The following is an 18,428-nucleotide window of genomic DNA, read 5'->3' as shown; positions in this document are numbered from 1 at the left end:
CTCCTCTGACATATTTGTTACCTTTTTTCATTTTCTAGCATCTCTTCCTCCTGAGAACAGGAAGACAGAAAGTGAGCAGGAGATACAGAGTAAGGTGAGAAAACTGTCTGTTTTAGTCTGTGGCCTTTGCATTTTAGGAATGTACTTCTTTGCTTTCAGCTAGAGTATTTGTTGGCAAACCATTCTGAGCATCAGAAGGGAGATAATTCAATAGGCAAGTGTCTATCAAATTGGGTTGCGTGTTCACCAGAGGTATGCTAGGTACGCAAAACTCCAGACCATGGTGTAATCTGTAATGGTGGATTGTATGTAGCTGTGGTGTATGAGCTATTTTATAGTGTAGTCTAATGATCATGGACCTTACTCCTTTAAAAATGTAAAAAGTATCAATATTGTATACCAGTTGGGTAACATAGATGAGAGATTGTAGGCATATAGCAAAAGAGTGAAAAATGCATGTTTTGTGAAAAGTGGCTGATAGATTTTATTAAGTACACACGATTAAGAAAAGTTTGCAATGGCTGATGTAGTGATGAACCTGTTAAAAGGTGTTAACAGGTGTAAAAGTAGGCATATAAAGCATCACTAATCATTTAGGCTAAAACAATCCAATCATTCCTCTACACATTGAAACATTATGTTCAATATCTTTTTTTAACTTCTCAGTGAATGGATTATTCAATGACACCCCAGTCGACACAGCACACAAATTTGAAATGACTCTGGAATGATATCTATTACATTTTGGGTATATTATTTGAATTCAGTATGTCCAAGAGAAGAATAAATAGAAAATGATTGACAATCTCATCTTCAATAGAATTTTTAAATTGATTTGGGTTAAGACCCAAGACCTGATATTCATAACACAATGAACTGTTGATGGATTGAACTCTTCACTTGCATGGTAGTCATGATGCGAAAAGTCCTTTGTGACTAACATGGGGTCTTGTCCTGGATGTGTCTTTAATTATTAACCCATTAATGTCCATAACGGACATTTCTAATTGAATTTGGTTAACTTGTTCTCTGAGCTTACTGATGGACAAATCTGAAGATTTTTTTAAATCGAACAAAGCGTTTGTCTACTATGTACTTTTTTGATATTGTACAATATTTAGTCCTTGGACACATGTGGTTACAGTTTTTACACATTTCATGAATCAAGTTATGTACATGTTCAAATCATCAGAGCTTAAACATGTTTGGTATATATATTGCCTGGACCAATATACAGTGCCTTCTCTAAGTATTCATAACCCTTGACTTATTCCACTTTTTGTTGTGTTACAGCTTGAATTCAAAATGGATAAAAATATATATTTTTTCTCTCATCCATCTACACACAATACTCCATAATGACAAAGTGAAAACAGGTTTTTAGAAATCATTTATATAAGTATTCACAACCCTACACCCCTACTTTGTAGAAGCACCTTTGGGAGTGATTACAGCTGTAAGTCTTTCTGGGTAAGTCTCTAAGAGCTTTCCACACCTGAATTCTGCAACATTTGGCCATTATTATGAAAAAAATAGTTTGTTTATCATTGCTAGACAACCATTTTCCCAGCCCTTAACAATTACAAGCATACCCTTAACATGATGCAGCCACCACTATGCTTGAAAATATGGAGAGTGGTACTCAGTAATGTGTTGTATTGGATTTGCCCCGAACATAACACTTTCTATTAAGGACAAAAGTGAATTGCTTTGCCACATTTTTTGCAGTATTACTTTAGTGCCTTGTTGCAAACAGGATGCATGTTTTGGAATATATTTATTCTGTACAAGCTTCCTTCTTTTCACTGTGTCATTAGGTTAGTATTGTGGAGTAACTACAAATGCTGTTGATCCATCCTCAGTTTTCTCCTACCACAGCCATTAAACTCTGTAACTGTTTTAAGGTCACTTTTGGCCTCATGGTGAAATCCTTGATCGGTTTCCTTCCTCTCCGGCAACTGAGTTAGCAACGACACCTGTATATTGTAGTGACGTATTGATACACCATCCAAAGTGTAATTACTATCTTCACCCTGCTCAAAGGGATATTCAATGTTTACCAATAGGTGCCCTTGTTTGCGAGGCATTGGAAAACCTTCCTGGTCTTTGTGGTTGAATCTGTGTTTCAAATTCACTGCTCGACTGAGATAATATATAGATCATTGCATGTTTGGGGTACAGAGATGATAATAAAATAATGAAACAAAAACTATTATTTCACACAGAGTGATACCATTCAACTCACCATGTCCCTTGTTAAGCACATTTTTACTCCTGAAGTTATTTAGGCTTTCCATAACAAAGGGGTTGAATACTTATTGACTCAAGACATTTACGCTTTTCATTTCTCATTAATTTGTAAAAATATTTGATTATTCCACTGATATTATAGGGTATCTTGTATACCCCATGCCCCAAAATAATTGATATTTAATCAATTCTAAGTTCAGGCTGTAACACAACAACCTGTGGAAAAAGTCAAGGGGTGTGAATACTTTCTGGAGGCACTGTAAACATATCTAAAGAAATCCACAAACACTCTTTCTCTCTCTCACACACACACACGCACACACACAAACACACACACACACACACACACACACACACACACACACACACACACACACACACACACACACACACACACACACACACACACACACACACACACACACACACACACACACACACACACACACACACACACACACACACACACACCCCTGTAGCGTATATGTTCAGATCTTAATACATTTTGGTGTATATATTGCCTGAACCAATATATATATAAAAACAATATCCAAAGAAATACACACACACTCACACTAACACACACTCCTAGAGTATATTGTACAGTAGAAGAAAATCCAAGGCACATCTATAGAGAATGAGGCATGCTAAATAATTCTCCCTATTTATCTCCCTCTCTCACAAGCACGTGTACACACACATACCACAGACTTGATCCATGAAATGTGTAAAAAAAACAGTAACCATATGCCCATAGACTAAATATAGTATGATACAGAAACGGCTGTATTTCACAATCGACAATAAATTGAATCCTTTATTGAGTGTACACAACATTAGGAACACCTTCCTAAAATTGAGTTGCACCCCTTTTTCCTTCAGAATAGCCTCAATTCACCCGCCAGTGTTGACTCCAAGACTTCCCACAGTTGCGTCAAGTTGGCTGGATGTCCTTTGGGTTGTAAACCATTCTTGATACACACAGGAAACTGTTGAGCGTAAAAAATAACAGCAGTTGCAGTTCTTGACACCCTTAAACCGATGCGCCTGGCACCTACTACCATACCTTGTTCAAAGGCACTTCAATCTTTTGTCTTGCCCATTCACCCTCTGAATGGCACATTTATACAATCCTTTAAAAAAAACTTTATTTAACTCGACAAGTCAGTTAAGAACAAATTCTTCTTTTCAGTGACAGGTTAACTACCTTGTTCAAGTGTAGAACAGCATATTTTTACCTTGTCAGCGCAGGAATTTGATCTCACAACCTTCTGGTTATTGGTCCAACACTCTAACCACTAAGCTACCTGCCGCCCCAATAAGCAATCCATGTTTCAATTGCCCCAAGGCTTAAAAATACTTATTTAATTAACCTGCCTTCCCCTTTATCTACACTGATTGAAGTGGATTTAACAAGTCAGGGATCATAGCTTTCACCTGGATTCACCTGGTCAGTCTGTCATGGAAAGAGCAGTTGTTCCTAATGTTTTGTACACTCAGTTTATATTTGGCATATTTGGGCTTAGAACAGGTCAAATAACAATAGTATTTGTTTCTTTTGTATTTAAAAAAATATATGCTTTAGTATTTTAGATTTTTTCATATTTTCTCTAAATCCCAACTTTGATTGACACTGGAAGTGTGATCGATAATGATCATCTTAAAATCCAATGTGGCCTGTCTAGACACTTTTACTGTTGATGCCAAATTTCATGTATTCACACCAAACAGAATTTGTTCTGTGGCACATTTGGATATTATACCTAATTATAAACTGGGTGGTTCGAGCCCTGAATGCTGATTGGTTGACAGCCGTGGTATATTAGACCGTATAGGTATGACAAAACATGTATTTTACTGCTGTAATTACATTGGTAACCTGTTTATAATAGCAATAAAGCACTACTAGGGTTTGTGATATATGGCCTATATACCACGGCTAATGGCTATATCCAGGCACTCCGTTTTGCGTCGTGCGTAAGAATAGCCCTTAGCCGTGGTATATTGACCACTCCTCATGCATTATTGCTTAAATATAGTACAAGAATGTCATTTTTTCAAGAATGTGTACCGTTATCATCACATGTTGCGGTGTAATCAAAATTACCCTACATTCTGGTTTATCTGACTCTGTCAATAACTGTACTTTTTTTTACCACAAAAAAGCAAATGATGGAATATGATAATGTTTTCGGTACATCAATGTCAAAAGCTATGAATCACCTTGCAGAATTTGTACTGTTATACTTTGGTCTTCAATTGCATTACTTTTGATCTGTGAGATATACATTTTTAGGTTAGAAACCAAGAAAGCATTTAGTCTCTATGATTTATTTGCAGTGAGTCTAAAAAATAAAGTATTGAGGCTTCACAACATGCATTTAATCAGAAACTCATCAAAACATTTCAGGACGATTAGGTTGTGTTTCTAATGGACATATTGATGCTTAACCTAATTTAAAGATCAGATTAGGGTGAACAGATTAATACATGAGGGAATGAGCACAATTCTTTGTATTGTAGTTTATAGAATAATAAATGTAGGTTAAATTCTGGTGAAAGCCAATAACGATGTACTAGCCATAGTTATAAATGGAAGCTCTGAGTCAGTGTGACATGATTGTAGAGTGTGGGTTCGTAGAATGTGAGAACTGCTCATTCCAGCATTTACACCCCTCACTTGTTGTGGCTGGATTTATGCTGCATGCTAATGCCACATGAGTAATCGTGAGTAGTCGTTCATGTTCTATCTCAATTGCTTTTTAAACGTTCCTTTACAGCCCAACATCTGGAAATATAGAAGCTGGACATAAATGTTCAAGAAATATCCTGACTTTGTAATTTAATCTGCAAAAATGTTAGCAAATTGCTAATTTGCTCAGTATGATAAAAAAAAAAGCTGTAGAACTGGTATTACATGAAGATCAAATTCATAGTTTGGTTTCATACTGATTTTGCTATTTAGATTCATTCAGTAAATTTTGGACATGAAAGTGTCATCACTCCAGTATACTCAAATCTATTTTTATATATGTTTTGTTCTCATTCAAATTGAACATTTTAATTAGAAGAAAACATATTATGAGTTAAACGTAATAGAATTTAGAAAAATATACATTTCAATAATGTCTTTGTGGATCGAAGATTAACAATAACATTTCCTCTGCTTATAATTTCTCCCTCCCCTAGTGTAGTGTTATAGGCCAAAAAAAAGCTCCTCTTCAAATCAATGTCACCCACAGGTTCATACCAAAGCGCCAACACCAGACAGATATCCTAGATATGGGAGCATAGTGAGTAGTAAGAAAACTCAAAGAGAAATACTTTAGATATGACACGATGAATAGCTGTACATACAGTACGTAATTGATTGCAAATATGGTATTTTGATCATCAAACCCACTCCTAGACTATAGTAAAAGCTGAATGTCATTGCCCTCAGTTGAGAGAAGTGTTGAAAGAAATGTTAATGTCTTCTACTTGTAATGATATTGTAGCACATCCATTCATCAAATCACACTCTACGAATCTGTGTGATATCAACATGTAGCTCTCAATTCCAAATAAAAAAGATTTGCTTATTCATTTAATGCCTGTTATGTGACTTGTTGATTCAGTCTTCTCTTTACTTTGATCTGAGCTCTCTCTACAGGAGATATGTTTGGTTTTGCTCGTGAAGTGGAGATAAAAGCGAGAAACCACAAAGAGCTTCAGTACTTTCTATTTCTACTGAATTCCTGTTTCCTCTTCCTGGGTTGCTGGGTGAGAGCGTGCATTTGCAATTGTATACGGTGGTCTGGTCTTTTTCCACATCTTGTTATGTTACAGGCTTATTCTAAAATTGCCTAAATCGTTTATTTTCCTCGTCAATCTACACACAATACGCATAATGACAAAACAAAAACAGCCTTTAGAATTTTTGCAAATGTATTAAAAAAAAACTGAAATATCACATTTACATAATTTTCAGACCCTTTACTCAGTACTTTGTTGAAAAACCTTTGGCAGTGATTACAGCCTTGAGTCAAATCAAATCAAATCAAACTTTATTTGCCACATGCGCCGAATACAACAAGTGTAGACCTTACCGTGAAATGCTTTCTTACAAGCCCTTAACCAACAGTGCAGTTCAAGAAGAGTTAAGAAAAATACTATGCACAGATAATGAACAGCGAGTAGCAGCAGGGTACAAAACAAATGGAGGGGGGGGGGGGGGTCAATGTAATAGTCTGGTGGTCATTTGATTAATTGTTCAACAGTCTTATGGCTTGGGGTTAGAAGCTGTTAAGGAGCCTTTTGGTCCTAGACTTGGCACTCCGGTACCGCTTGCCGTGCAGTAGCAGAGAAAACAATCTTTGACTTGGGTGACTGGAGTCTCTGAGTATTTTATGTGCTTTCCTCTAACACCACCTATTATATAGGTTGTGGATTTCAGGAAGCTTGGTGCCAGTGATGTACTGGGCCATACGCACTACCCTCTGTAGCGCCTTACGGTCAGATGCCGAGCAGTTGCCATACCAGGCGGTGACGCAACCGGTCAGGATGCTCTCGATGGTGCAGCTGTATAACTTTTTGAGGATCTGAGGACCCATGCCAATTTTTTTCAGTCTCCTGAGCGGAAAAGATTTTTGTCGTGCCCTCTTAACGACTGTCTTGGTGTGTTTGGACAATGATAGAGCGTTGGTGATTGTGGTCAGCAAGGTACTTGAAACTCTCGACCCGCTCCACTACAGTCTTGTTGCTTTTAATGGGGGCCTGTTCGGCCCGCCTTTTCCTGTAGTCAACGATCAGCTCCTTTGTCTTGCTCACATTGAGGGAGAGGTTGTTATCCTGGCATCACACTGCCAGGTCTCTGACCTCCTCCCTATAGGCTGTCTCATCTTTGTCGGTGATCAGGCACACCACTGTTGCGTCATCAGCAAACGTAATGATGGTGTTGGAGTCGTCATTGGCCACGCAGGCGTGGGTGAACAGGGAGTACAGGAGGGGTCTAAATACACACCCCTGAGGGGCCCCAGTGTTGAGGATCAGCGTGACAGACGTGTTGTTGTCCACCCTTCCCACCTGGGGGCAGCCCATCAGGCAGCCCAACTATGTACAAAAAGGGATGTAATTTCTAAACGGTTCACCCGATATGGATGAAAATACCCTCAAAATAAAACTGACAGTCTGCACTTTAACCGCAAAGTCATTGTATCATTTCAAATCCAAAGTGCTGGAGTACAGAGCCAAAACAACAACTAATTATGTCACTGTTCGAATCACTGTATGTTTTTGAGATACCTGCTGCTATCAGTTCCGTCTCTGTACGCTTCAATGTCTGTGTAGTTGCACCTGTGCACAACCACAACATCTCTCAGCCCAGACTGTGTTTGAACTCCTTTACCTTTCATTATGTCTGATAAGGGAACAAAAGACACCATGCCTCCAAACCTGTTGCTGTCTAACATTTATCAAAGAGCACATTTGTATTCCCCACCCCCCCTTTCTCTCTCTCTCTATTTCTCGCTCGCTTTCTCTCTCTTTCTCTCTCTCTCTTTCTCTCTCTCTCTCTCTCTCTCTCTCTCTCTCTCTCTCTCTCTCTCTCTCTCTCTCTCTCTTATTGTAGCTATGTGTTGTTTAATGTCATATGTTGAAATATATGCAAGACCGAATACAACATATCCTTACAAATATGAACACCTCTATTTAATTGGTGCCCTGTGTGGGGACGATCTACTGTGACTTGTGATTATTTGCAATTGTTTATGTTGTCTACACATTCACAACTTTTATCCACCACCAACCATGCATTCCTGGCGGTAGCATGCACTTAGCACTAACCATCCATTTCCTCTCTTCTGCACCAAGCCCAGGGATGCCACAGACTGAGAGTGAGAGGTTGAAGAGTGGGCGGCTGAACAGTGGTAGACAGCAGCAGCAGCGAGATCGGAGGGGTGAACACGGAGAAGAGCCAGGCACACGTACCAAGCCAAATGATTCTGTCTCACCTCGGCTCTATGCTCGTACCTCTGTTACTCAGGTATTGGTTGAACTGCTGCTGTGGTTTCAATCAACATGTAACACATAATTGGAAGAAGACTAAAATAAATATCAATGGAAAGTATAGAGCTAAAGTGTAAATCAAGTCAGTTCCATACAGTTGGCTTTTTCATGTTTTTTTTGTCTCTTATATTTTGTATAATAATGCTAATTTAAAGACAAGTTCCCAGGAGGCAATATCTATATTTTCATTACATGAGTTTTTCCTAATAGTGAGATAGATGAATGATGTAAATAAATGTCCATTATTTATAGATGGGTTTCCCATTGATGATTGGACCTGGAGGTCCACTTACGGCCTCATCTCAGCTCCAGAACATACTGTTACAGCAGGTAGGATATTATCCTATTCTTATACCTCCTATTATAACATGTTTCAAGGCCCTATTCTGACCAGAGATTCATGTAATGCATACACTGATATTAGCAAAAAAGCTGCTTGTGTTTGCTCAGAGCACTCCCTGCTGGTAAAAGGGGGGTACTGTAAGTGTGATCATGTTGTTATGCGTCTTTCCTAGTGTTCCAGTGAGGAGGAGGGGAGACCTTTCCTGCAGCGGGTGTCTCGGTGCCCCCAGTTGAGCCAGCACAGACCCTCTGTCCTACGCCAGGCTGTCCTGGCTGCCCACGTACGACCACAGGGTAAGCTCTGCTCTGACTGACCCTCTGCAGCAGCACCCTTACAGTACACATACAACTGAACTATCATGTCATATGAGATGATAGAATAAAACAGCTCTTTATGGAGAAACAATGTCCTTGACACTGCTGTGTAATAATGTAGAATGGATGTAGAATGGATGTATAGAATCCAAAACCAACTCCATAGTTCACTTCTCTCCGCTCTTCTCTCCTACTGCAGCATCCTTACAACCAAACCATTATAGCTTTTCATTGTCAAAACATTTTTTTTAATTCCCCCTTCCCAAAATAGGTCATTTTTATTTAACTAGGCAAGTCAGGTAAGAACAAATTCTTATTTACAATGAGGGCCTAGGAACAGTGGGTTAACTGCCTTGTTCAGGGGAAGAACGACAGATTTGTACCTTTTCAGCTCAGTGATTTATTCTAGCAACCTTGCAGTTACTAGCCCAACACTCTAACCACTAGGCTACCTGCTGCTCCAGGTAATGTGGGTGTAGGGTCGCACTTTTGAATGGAAACACTGGTGGCTTAAAAAATTGTGTCATTACATATGTTGTACACAATTCTATACAGTCATTATGCATAATTCATATAGGAGGTTCATGGAAAGTGTTTCTACAGTGGCAAGAAAAAGTAGGGGAACCCTTTGGAATTACATGGTTTTCTGCATAAATTTGACATACATTTGATCTGATTTGATCTGATCTTCATCATCATCACAACAATAGACATACACAGTGTGCTTAAACACACATGATTGTATTTTTCTTGCCTATATTGAATACATAATTGAAACATTCACAGTGTAGGATGAGAAAAGTATGTGAACCCCGAGGCTAATGACTGCTCCAAAAGCTAAAAGCTATTGGTTAGAGCTGCCCTGCTCTATAAAAAACCCTCACAAAATTTGAGTTTGCTATTCACATGAAGCATTGCCTGATGTGAACCATGCCTCGAACAAAATAGATCTCAGAAGACCTAAGATTAAGAATTGTTGCCTTGCATAAAGCTGGAAATGGTTACAAAAGTACATTCAAAAGTCAGTAAGTCAACACAGTCAGTAAGACAATTTCTCTATAAATGGAGAAATTTCAGCACTGTTGCTACTCTCCCTAGGAGTGGCCGTCCTGCAAAGATGAATGCAAGAGCACAGCGCAGAATGCTCAATGAGGTTAAGAAGAATCCTAGAGGGTCAGCTAAAGACTTACAGAAATCTCTGTAAGATGCTAACATCTCTGTTGACGAGTCTACGATACCTAAAACACTAAACAAGGATGGTGTTCATGGGAGGACATCACGGAAGAAGCCGCTTCTGTCCCGAAAAAACATTGCTGCACATCTGAAGATTGCAAAAGAGCACCTGGATGTTCCACAGCGATACTGGCATAATATTCTGTGGACAGATGAAACTAAAGTTGTGTTGTTTGGAAAGAACACACAACACTATGTATGGAGAAAAAAAGGTACAGCACACCAGCATCATGGTTTGGGGCTGTTTTGCTACCTCAGGGCCTGGACAGCTTGCTATCATCAACGGAAAAATTAATTCCCAAGTTTATCAAGACATTTTACAGGAGAATGTAAGGCTGTCTGTCAGCCAATTGAAGCTCAACAGAAGTCAGGACAACATCCCAAAAGACAGAAGTAAATCAACAACATAATGGTTTGAACAGAAGAAAATATACCTTCTGGAGTGGCCCAGTCAGTCCTGACCTCAATCTGATTGAGATGCTGTGGAATGACCTCAAGAGAGTGCTTCACACCAGACATCCCAAGAATATTGTGAAACTGAAAACATTTGGAAAGAGGAATGGTCCAAAATTCTGTTGTGAAGGTCTGATCCGCAACTACAGAAAATGTTTGGTTGAGGTTATTGCTGCCAAAGGAGGGTCAACCTGTTATTAAATCCAAGGGTTCACATACTTTTCCCACCCTGCACTGGGAATGTTTACCCGGTGTGTTCAATAAAGACATGAACAATTATTTGTTTGTGTTATTAGTTTAAGCTGTGGTTTGTCTATTGTTGTGATTTAGATGAAGATCATATACAATTTTATGACCAATTTATGTAGAAACATTCCAGGTCATTCTAAATGGCTCACATACTTTTTCTTCCCACTGTAGGTCTTTTTCAATAATATAAATATTTCTCTACCTTTCTTTTCCAACACTGTGCACTATAACAGCGGCCGGTTCAGCTCAACCCATATCACCGTGCAAGGTGGAGGTGGACACAGGGAGCCGTGGACAGTCCTCACCCCCACACTCTGAGCACTCTCCTGGGCCCACTCGTCACCCCTCTCCCCTGAGGAGAGCCAATCCTAAGCAGAGCTCCATCATCATCAGGCATAATGAGTGAGTTATGTGTTTGTGTCACAGGAGGTTGGTGGCACCATAATTGGGGAGGATGGGCTTGTGGTAATGGCTGCAGAGGAATGAGTGGATCGCATAAACTGCATCAAACACATGGGTTCCAGAAGTAAAGAGAGCCATCGTCTGTGTGTGTGTGCGTGTGTGAACAGACACGGCATAAACAATGCAAGGCTGGTTTGATTGCGTTCAGTCCTGAGTTGATAATATTCCTCCCTTCCTTCTGCAGGCCAGGTCACCCAACCCTACGGAGCTCCAGTGCTCTGTTTCTCAACGGACTCTGCTGCTGGCCAGGCTGCGATGCGGTATTTGAAGAATTTCCACGTTTTTTTAAGTGAGTCATGAGCACCAGTACATTTCATTGGCCATTGTTATGCAGTTGGGGTGCTGTTCTTTATAGTCATGACTTTGATTACATCTCCAGACACCTCCACTCTGACCATGGCCATGGAGACAGAAGCATTGCACAGTGGAGGGTACAACAAGACATGGTGCAATACATGGAGACCCAGGTTTGTTCCTGTAGTTCTACATACAGTATAATAGACAGTTTTACAGAAAAGTTCCAAATAGTGAACACTGACAACAGAGAAAGGTTGTAAAGCTCCAAGTCCAACTAAGTGGAAATGTGGCCCCTAATGAACCTTGATTCATCTTCTCTCTTTCTTTAGCTGACTGTGGAAAAACAGAAACTCTTTGCAATGCAACTCCATCTGCACCTGTCTGAACACAAATCAACTGACATGGTAACTCCTCAAGGCTTCCCTATTTTGGCTAATGCCTTCAAATGCCTATAGTAACCTCCCATGCCATTGCCCATTATCCTTCCCTTTTTAAGAAATGTACCCCAACCTAACCATATTGAATGTCTGTATTGTTGGTTGTCTCTCCCTGTCAGAAGGCAGGTTCAGATTGGCCCTACAGTCACAGCCTGGCACTAGTCCTGCCCCAGAACTCATCCCTGGCCTTGGCAGCAGATGGAGTGCCACGCTGCTCCACTAAAGAGCCAGAGGAGCTGGCACAGCATGAGCAATGGCCCGCTGCCGCTCCCCACCATCTACTCCCAGGTAACACCATTTCACGCTCATCTTCAACACGGAGTAACATTCACATAACATTCACATAGCATGACTGCTGATCCACTTTTCTTAAGCTAGAGAAAGTTCCCACTCCATTTTGCATTCCTCCAAGTGTTTTGCTTGTTTGTTTTGGTGATGATGCCTTTCGCGTTGCCACGAAATCTGATCCAAACTCAAGACCCAGCATGTTTGCTTTCGTTGGGCACCCCACAGATCTTGTCCCGAGTGTTGAGTGTTACAAATACAACAACATCCGGCCTCCGTACACCTACGCCTGCCTGATAAGATGGGTGAGTTGTCTGAATCAGACAGTAGAGTCCCTCTGAACACTCAGGTAAAGGCACACTTGAGTAAAGGAAAAGGTAGACTGTCGAGAGTCGGGCTGAGCGGCTGAGCAACTAATACAGTTTGATCTGTAGTTCATGCATCTTTGTTGAACTGAAAGACAGCAACATTATACCTTTTCGTCTACACAAGTGGGACATTAATATCGAGTCCATTGTATTGGACTACATGAGTAGCAATACTTCTATTTATGTCTAGACTTCATGTGAGCTGTTTCAATTGCACAAGTCTACTGTGAATGTCCACCATGTCTGTCTGCAGTCTATCCTGGAGTCTCCAGACAAGCAGCGCTCTCTGAATGACATCTACAACTGGTTCACCACAATGTTCTTCTACTTCCGACACAACACGGCCACATGGAAGGTTTGGCTTCTCCTTGGATCATTATGTTAACTTACATTTGAGTCTCCAATTTGAGTTCTGAGGAATATTGACTCCCGAGATCCTAACACAAGCTGTATTCCTTTGCCACCACAGAACGCTGTCCGTCATAATCTTAGCTTGCACAAGTGTTTTGTGCGAGTGGAGGGAGGCAAGGGGGCTGTCTGGACAGTGGATGAACTGGAATATCAAAGGAGAAAGGGACAAAAATATCACAGGTAGGCCTCTGCTCTGGATATGCTTTCTTGATTCATTCTTAGTGTTGCAACTTCATTCCAACTCAACAAGGGAGTGTGCTATTGTTAACCCCACCCATTAACAAAGGCATGTTTTTTTATTATATTGTCATAATATGGAAAACTATTTCAGGGATCATCATGTGAAATGGTTGGCACCCTTCTCCTTATTCCGTCCAGAAGAACCTTGAACAGAGCCATCCCTTCAGTGAATGAAAAACTACAGGAAAAGGAAGTCACCAGGACCTATAACTGAATCAGGTATATTATAACAGGGCTGGACCAAAAGCCTCCATATTAGTTCTCCAGGCGGAGGGTTGACCAGTCCTGGTCTACAATATCTACAGCACCCAGCACCACCTTCTTTGTTCAGCAGCAGATGGTGCTATAATACATAGCATAGCTCCGGACTCTTTTGCCTCTCTAGACTGATTATGAAGAAGTGTGCATTGCTGGAATGGCAATATACTCTGCAGCCTTTGAAATAAAAATATACACTTACTAATTATTTGTCAATAAAACCACAGTGAAAAGGTGAACAATCATTTTGTTTTGTAGTGTTGGCTACATATGTGTTACAGCAAGCAAGTACAAATTGGACATTCTGTCAAAAATAAAATTAATATTTGAATGTATCTCTGATTTTGGATCACCTGTTGCAGTCATTACTTTATTATTTTTGTGAGAAAACAAAATCAGTTTACCCACAAACCTTTAAATAACAGCTACCCTCCACAATCCCTTTTACATCATTCTCCATAAATCCAGATTAACTATGTGAAAGACAAAGGGAGAATGTATCTTCCTGCAATGTGAAAGCCCTGTTTAATAATGTTTTCACCTGTGAGTAGCAGCCTGCTGCAGTTCTCTCAGCTCCCTGGTGAGTCTCAGTCAGAAGGTGAAGTATAAATAAAACCCATTCTCCTCGCTCCCACATGCATGATTCCTACAGGACATGTACTCCTCAATGCTCTCACAACCTTTGAGAGCCTCCGCCTTGCTTCAGTGCCTTCAGCCTCTTTTGTTGCTCCTGACACTCCTTCATTGCCATTGAACTTTAGCCACTTAATCTTTACCACAAACTGAATAATATCTCATGTACACAATGGGTTTAACATTCCACAGTGTCACTGACATCAAGCAAAAATATTGCCTATACATTAGCCCTACGGTTTCGAAACGTCTCCATTGTGTTTTTCATATTTCACAGCTATTAGTCAGTTTTTCCACTGACCCAGCAGTTGTCCCTCTGTATGAATCAGTCTTTCCACTAGAAAGGGATATCCAGTTATTTATATCCAGAGCTTTTTTTCTAAAGGACAAAAGTTATTTATTTGGTGTGCATGGGTAAACATGAGACTGTGCGATATGAGGCTAAAACATAACTCCTTACTCTAGGCACACCTCAGGCTGGACCAGATCCATTTCCCAGGCCTGTCATTTAAAGCATTTCCTTTAGGAGAATCCTGTACAGTGTTACATCCTCTAAAACCTCTACTCTTATGGTTCATGCTGGCAGGTGCTTATTATTACCCATTCAACTTCCTCTGTAAACGCTAGCCATCAAAACCCTTGGCAGCATTTACAATGACACAAACAGACTGCCAATACAAGATACAATCGAAAGCTATTTCCTTTTGGGGAAAACACACCATCTCAAAGTATAAGGTGTAGTCTTGAAAGTGAGGACAGTTTGAGCTAATCACAGTGTTTTCCTCATCTGCTTAAATAAGCACTTGGACCAGTGTTTTGTTTCTGTGGAGATGTGAAGTATGGAAAGTCCAATATATCCAGATGTTCAGTATGAAGTCCAATATATCCAGATGTGCAGTATGCTCATTCACGAGTAGACCTATAGTAGTTGTCACATTGACCTGATCGAATAAGATCACCTTGGAAGTGTTTTCATGTGAGATTACTTTCATAGGAGATTACATTGCACATCTTGTCGATGTCTGTTTTATGTGCAATCCCAAAATGTAATTAAATTAAATTCAAGACTACAGTATCAAGTGTTTTTACAATGTACTTCTTAATATAAACATGCATGACAAAAAATATGCTCAATCATTGGGTAATGCAAATAATTATATTTGGTGTAGATCTCTTTTCCTTTTGACTTGGATAATGCATGCTAATAATGCTTTCTAAACGCAAAAGTATACTACAATGTAAAAACCATTTCTGTGTAATTCCATATGAGGTGGGTCATTTTGCACATTCCTTTTCGCTCTCTCTTTCCAGAGATATATGCATATTTCCCCCCATATTTTGTTTCAAGTCTAAAGTGTCTGCCTCTTATCTCTCACTGACAATCTCACATCCACAAACCTGCTAGCTCTCAGAAAAGTGCCTCAGGCAAGGTATTTTTGACAGGACAAGACAGATATGGAGTTCTGTGGAGATGACACTTTTCCACTTTTCAGACCTCGAGTCGTAAATATAAAAGTGTTCACCTGTAAAATAACCATCCAAAATATGGAAAATTGTTAACTAGCAGATACCTGTTCAAGGCAACTGCTAAATTATAAAAGTGTTCACCTGTAAATCAATAACAAACTGATCTCATATCATGATTTACATTTTTACTCCTAACTCAGATACATATACTTCAGATTGTTTGAGGGGGTATGGAAACACAATAAACAAACAAAATAAAAACACAAAATAAAACTAGAAAAGTACATGTAGAAAAATAAAGGAGTTACTTTTGGTGAGTTATATTATGCAAATGTATGCACATTTATATATTTAAAGTTGATAAACATTTCTTAAGAATTTGAAGTTAGGATAGCCTGAACATGTGAAAGTTGGTTTGGTGTCTCTTGAAAGATTCAAGAGTTACTGTACTTTTGGTGTATTATTTCATGCATATGTATGCAACTGTATATAGTTATAATTGATCAAAGTAAAAACTAATATTGAAGTTAGGATAGCCTGAACATGTGAAAGTTAGTTTGGTGTTATCACGCCCTGGTCTTAGTATTTTGTGTTTTCTTTATTATTTTGGTTAGGCCAGGGTGTGACATGGGTTAATTATGTGGTGTGTTTTGTCTTGGGGTTTTTGTAGGTATTGGGATTGTGGTATAGTGGGGTTGTCTAGAATAGTCTATGGCTGCCTGGAGTGGTTCTCAATCAGAGGCAGGTGTTTATCGTTGTCTCTGATTGGGAACCATATTTAGGCAGCCATATTCTTTGAGTGTTTTGTGGGTGATTGTTCCTGTCTCTGTGTTTGTTGTCACAAGATAGGCTCAGTCACTTTGGTTTTTTCTTTTTTCCTTGTTTTGGAAGAGAAGAGAACGAGCATCTCCTTGCGGAGATGGTGCAAAATACATCAACACGGTCGGTCCCTGGGATTGGGCTGGCCAACACGATTCGGTTTGCTTGGAAGGAAAAGGAGTTGGAGCCTTTAGGACGGGAAACTTTTGGAAGGATAATATTGATGGGGATTCTAAAGCTGACGGTGAAGGACGTGTTTTGTTTCCAAGGCAACTCGTTGGAGGGAGCATACGACGTGGCACTACATACAGAGGAGAAACACAATGATATCCTGAGAAGGGCAAGAGCAGTGGGAGGTGAGAGGCCGATGAGCCACTATGAAATAACAAGCCTGGCGAGGAACAACTTTAGGGTTGTAACTGTCAACATATACAACCCATACGTTAAGGACAAAGAGGTGAGGGCCTTTCTGGGGAGATACATGGATAACGTCTCCTCAGCAAGGCACCTCAAAGACTCCCTTGGGTTTTGGAATGGGAGGAGAGGCTTCCAGGCCCTCCTCAGGGTTGACCCAAAGGGACATGGTGGCTACCTCCATCCTCCTGCTATGTTCTCCCTGGGGGCTGACAGGGGGACGTTGTTTTATGCACGTCAGCCTCCATTTTGCAGGCGCTGTATGGCCTATGGCCACATCTTCGCCTCGTGCAGCGCAAGAAAATGCAGATTTTGTGGATCTGGGGAGCACGAGGTGAAGGATTGTGACGAGCCTAAGGCGTGCCACGGGTGTGGCTCGTTAGCACACCTGTGGCGGGGGTGTCCGGCTCGTCAGAGGTCATACGCGTCTGTGGCTGGGGGGGGAGCAGGAGCGGGGGATGGGGGAAGAAGAGGAGGGGAAGGAAGAATGCCTCATGACCAGAGTACAGGTCCAGAGGGGAGGGTCGCAAGGAAGGAGGAGGAGCAAGAAGTGGCGGATGGAAGAGAGAAGGAAACGGAAGGCACGGGAGTAGGAGAACCAGGAAAAGTGGCGGAAGAAGGCAAGCGAGTGGAGGAGCATGAGAGAGAAGAAAGCGAGGGAGGAGTGGTGGAGAAGGAGACGGTGGAAGAGCAAGTGGAGTGGGGGGAAAGTGCCCTGGTGGAAGAGATGATGGTATGGTGGAGGAGCTGGCGGGGGGGAGGGTGGTATCTCTCCACTGCCGCCATCACCAAAGAAGAGAATGAAGAGGAGGGTGCGATTGGCCGACAGTGAGAGGGAGGGGATGGCCAAGAGAGTGATGGGGGTGGGAGAAACACCTGGGTTGCTGCTGGTTTCCCCAGGCCCTCAACTTATGTTGGGTGGGGACACACCTAACAAGACTCAGGACTGGGTGCAGGAGGAGGTGGGGAGTTTTTTGTTTGGGGACTCAGCCTCCCCTATTTTTTTCCAAAACAGCTGCAGCGCTGGGGAGGGGGAGGAGTGTGGGGGTAGACCCAGGGTGCAGGGCACCCCGGAGCCAAACACTATTCCTGCATCCTGGGTTGGTGAGATGGAGGAAGAGGGGGGGACGTCGGGAGTACAGATGGTGTTATCACCGGTAGATATGGAGCAGGGGAGCATCGGGTGAGTCTCCTGTTTTTTTTTTTTCTGTCTGGGTTTAGTATTTGAGTGTATTACATGTTTTTATTTTATTCTTTCATGGGGTCTAATTTTACTTTTGTTAGTTTAAATGTAAGGGGTTTAAGGGATTTTGTTAAGAGGAGGGCGGTTTTTAGTTATTTGGAGGGTGTGGGGTTTGATTTTTGTTTTTTACAGGAGGTTCACCTGAGGGATGGAGAGGATGTTAGTAGGTTTAAGAAGGAGTGGGACAAAGGGGAGTCGGTTTGGGGT

At 40.9% G+C, this 18,428-nt stretch overlaps 1 protein-coding gene across 2 annotated transcripts; it reads left to right on the top strand.

The window, feature by feature from the left end:
* The first annotated feature begins 8,106 nt into the window (after window positions 1-8,106).
* Window positions 8,107-13,978, top strand: LOC139367689 (forkhead box protein P3-like). 2 transcript variants are annotated; one of them, XM_071105978.1, is made up of 12 exons: window positions 8,107-8,272; window positions 8,548-8,625; window positions 8,811-8,931; window positions 11,121-11,289; window positions 11,534-11,638; window positions 11,729-11,816; window positions 11,976-12,050; window positions 12,206-12,371; window positions 12,597-12,673; window positions 12,990-13,091; window positions 13,206-13,327; window positions 13,479-13,978. In XM_071105978.1, the coding sequence occupies exons 1-12, from the start codon at window positions 8,108-8,110 to the stop codon at window positions 13,534-13,536; spliced, it is 1,326 nt and encodes a 441-aa protein (XP_070962079.1). In that variant the 5' UTR covers window position 8,107; the 3' UTR covers window positions 13,537-13,978. The 2 variants fall into 2 exon arrangements, with proteins under 2 accessions (XP_070962079.1, XP_070962078.1); XM_071105977.1 differs by having other exon boundaries at window positions 8,108-8,272; window positions 12,203-12,371; window positions 13,479-13,640.
* Window positions 13,979-18,428: the final 4,450 nt, after the last annotated feature.

This window comes from Oncorhynchus clarkii, chromosome 16, assembly GCF_045791955.1.
Source record: "Oncorhynchus clarkii lewisi isolate Uvic-CL-2024 chromosome 16, UVic_Ocla_1.0, whole genome shotgun sequence".
In the NCBI taxonomy this organism is placed as follows: domain Eukaryota; kingdom Metazoa; phylum Chordata; class Actinopteri; order Salmoniformes; family Salmonidae; genus Oncorhynchus; species Oncorhynchus clarkii.
Note: the sequence above shows the minus strand (reverse complement) of the source record. Positions and strands in the feature narration are given on the sequence as shown.

Bases quoted from the DNA above. Each gene is read 5' to 3' on its own strand.
- LOC139367689 (XM_071105977.1), top strand. From the start codon at position 8,108: ATGCCACAGACTGAGAGTGAGAGGTTGAAGAGTGGGCGGCTGAACAGT. The intron at 11,639-11,728 runs GTGAGTCATGAG...TTACATCTCCAG, and splicing joins GAATTTCCACGTTTTTTTAA to ACACCTCCACTCTGACCATG. The intron at 12,372-12,596 runs GTAACACCATTT...GGCACCCCACAG, and splicing joins TCCCCACCATCTACTCCCAG to ATCTTGTCCCGAGTGTTGAG.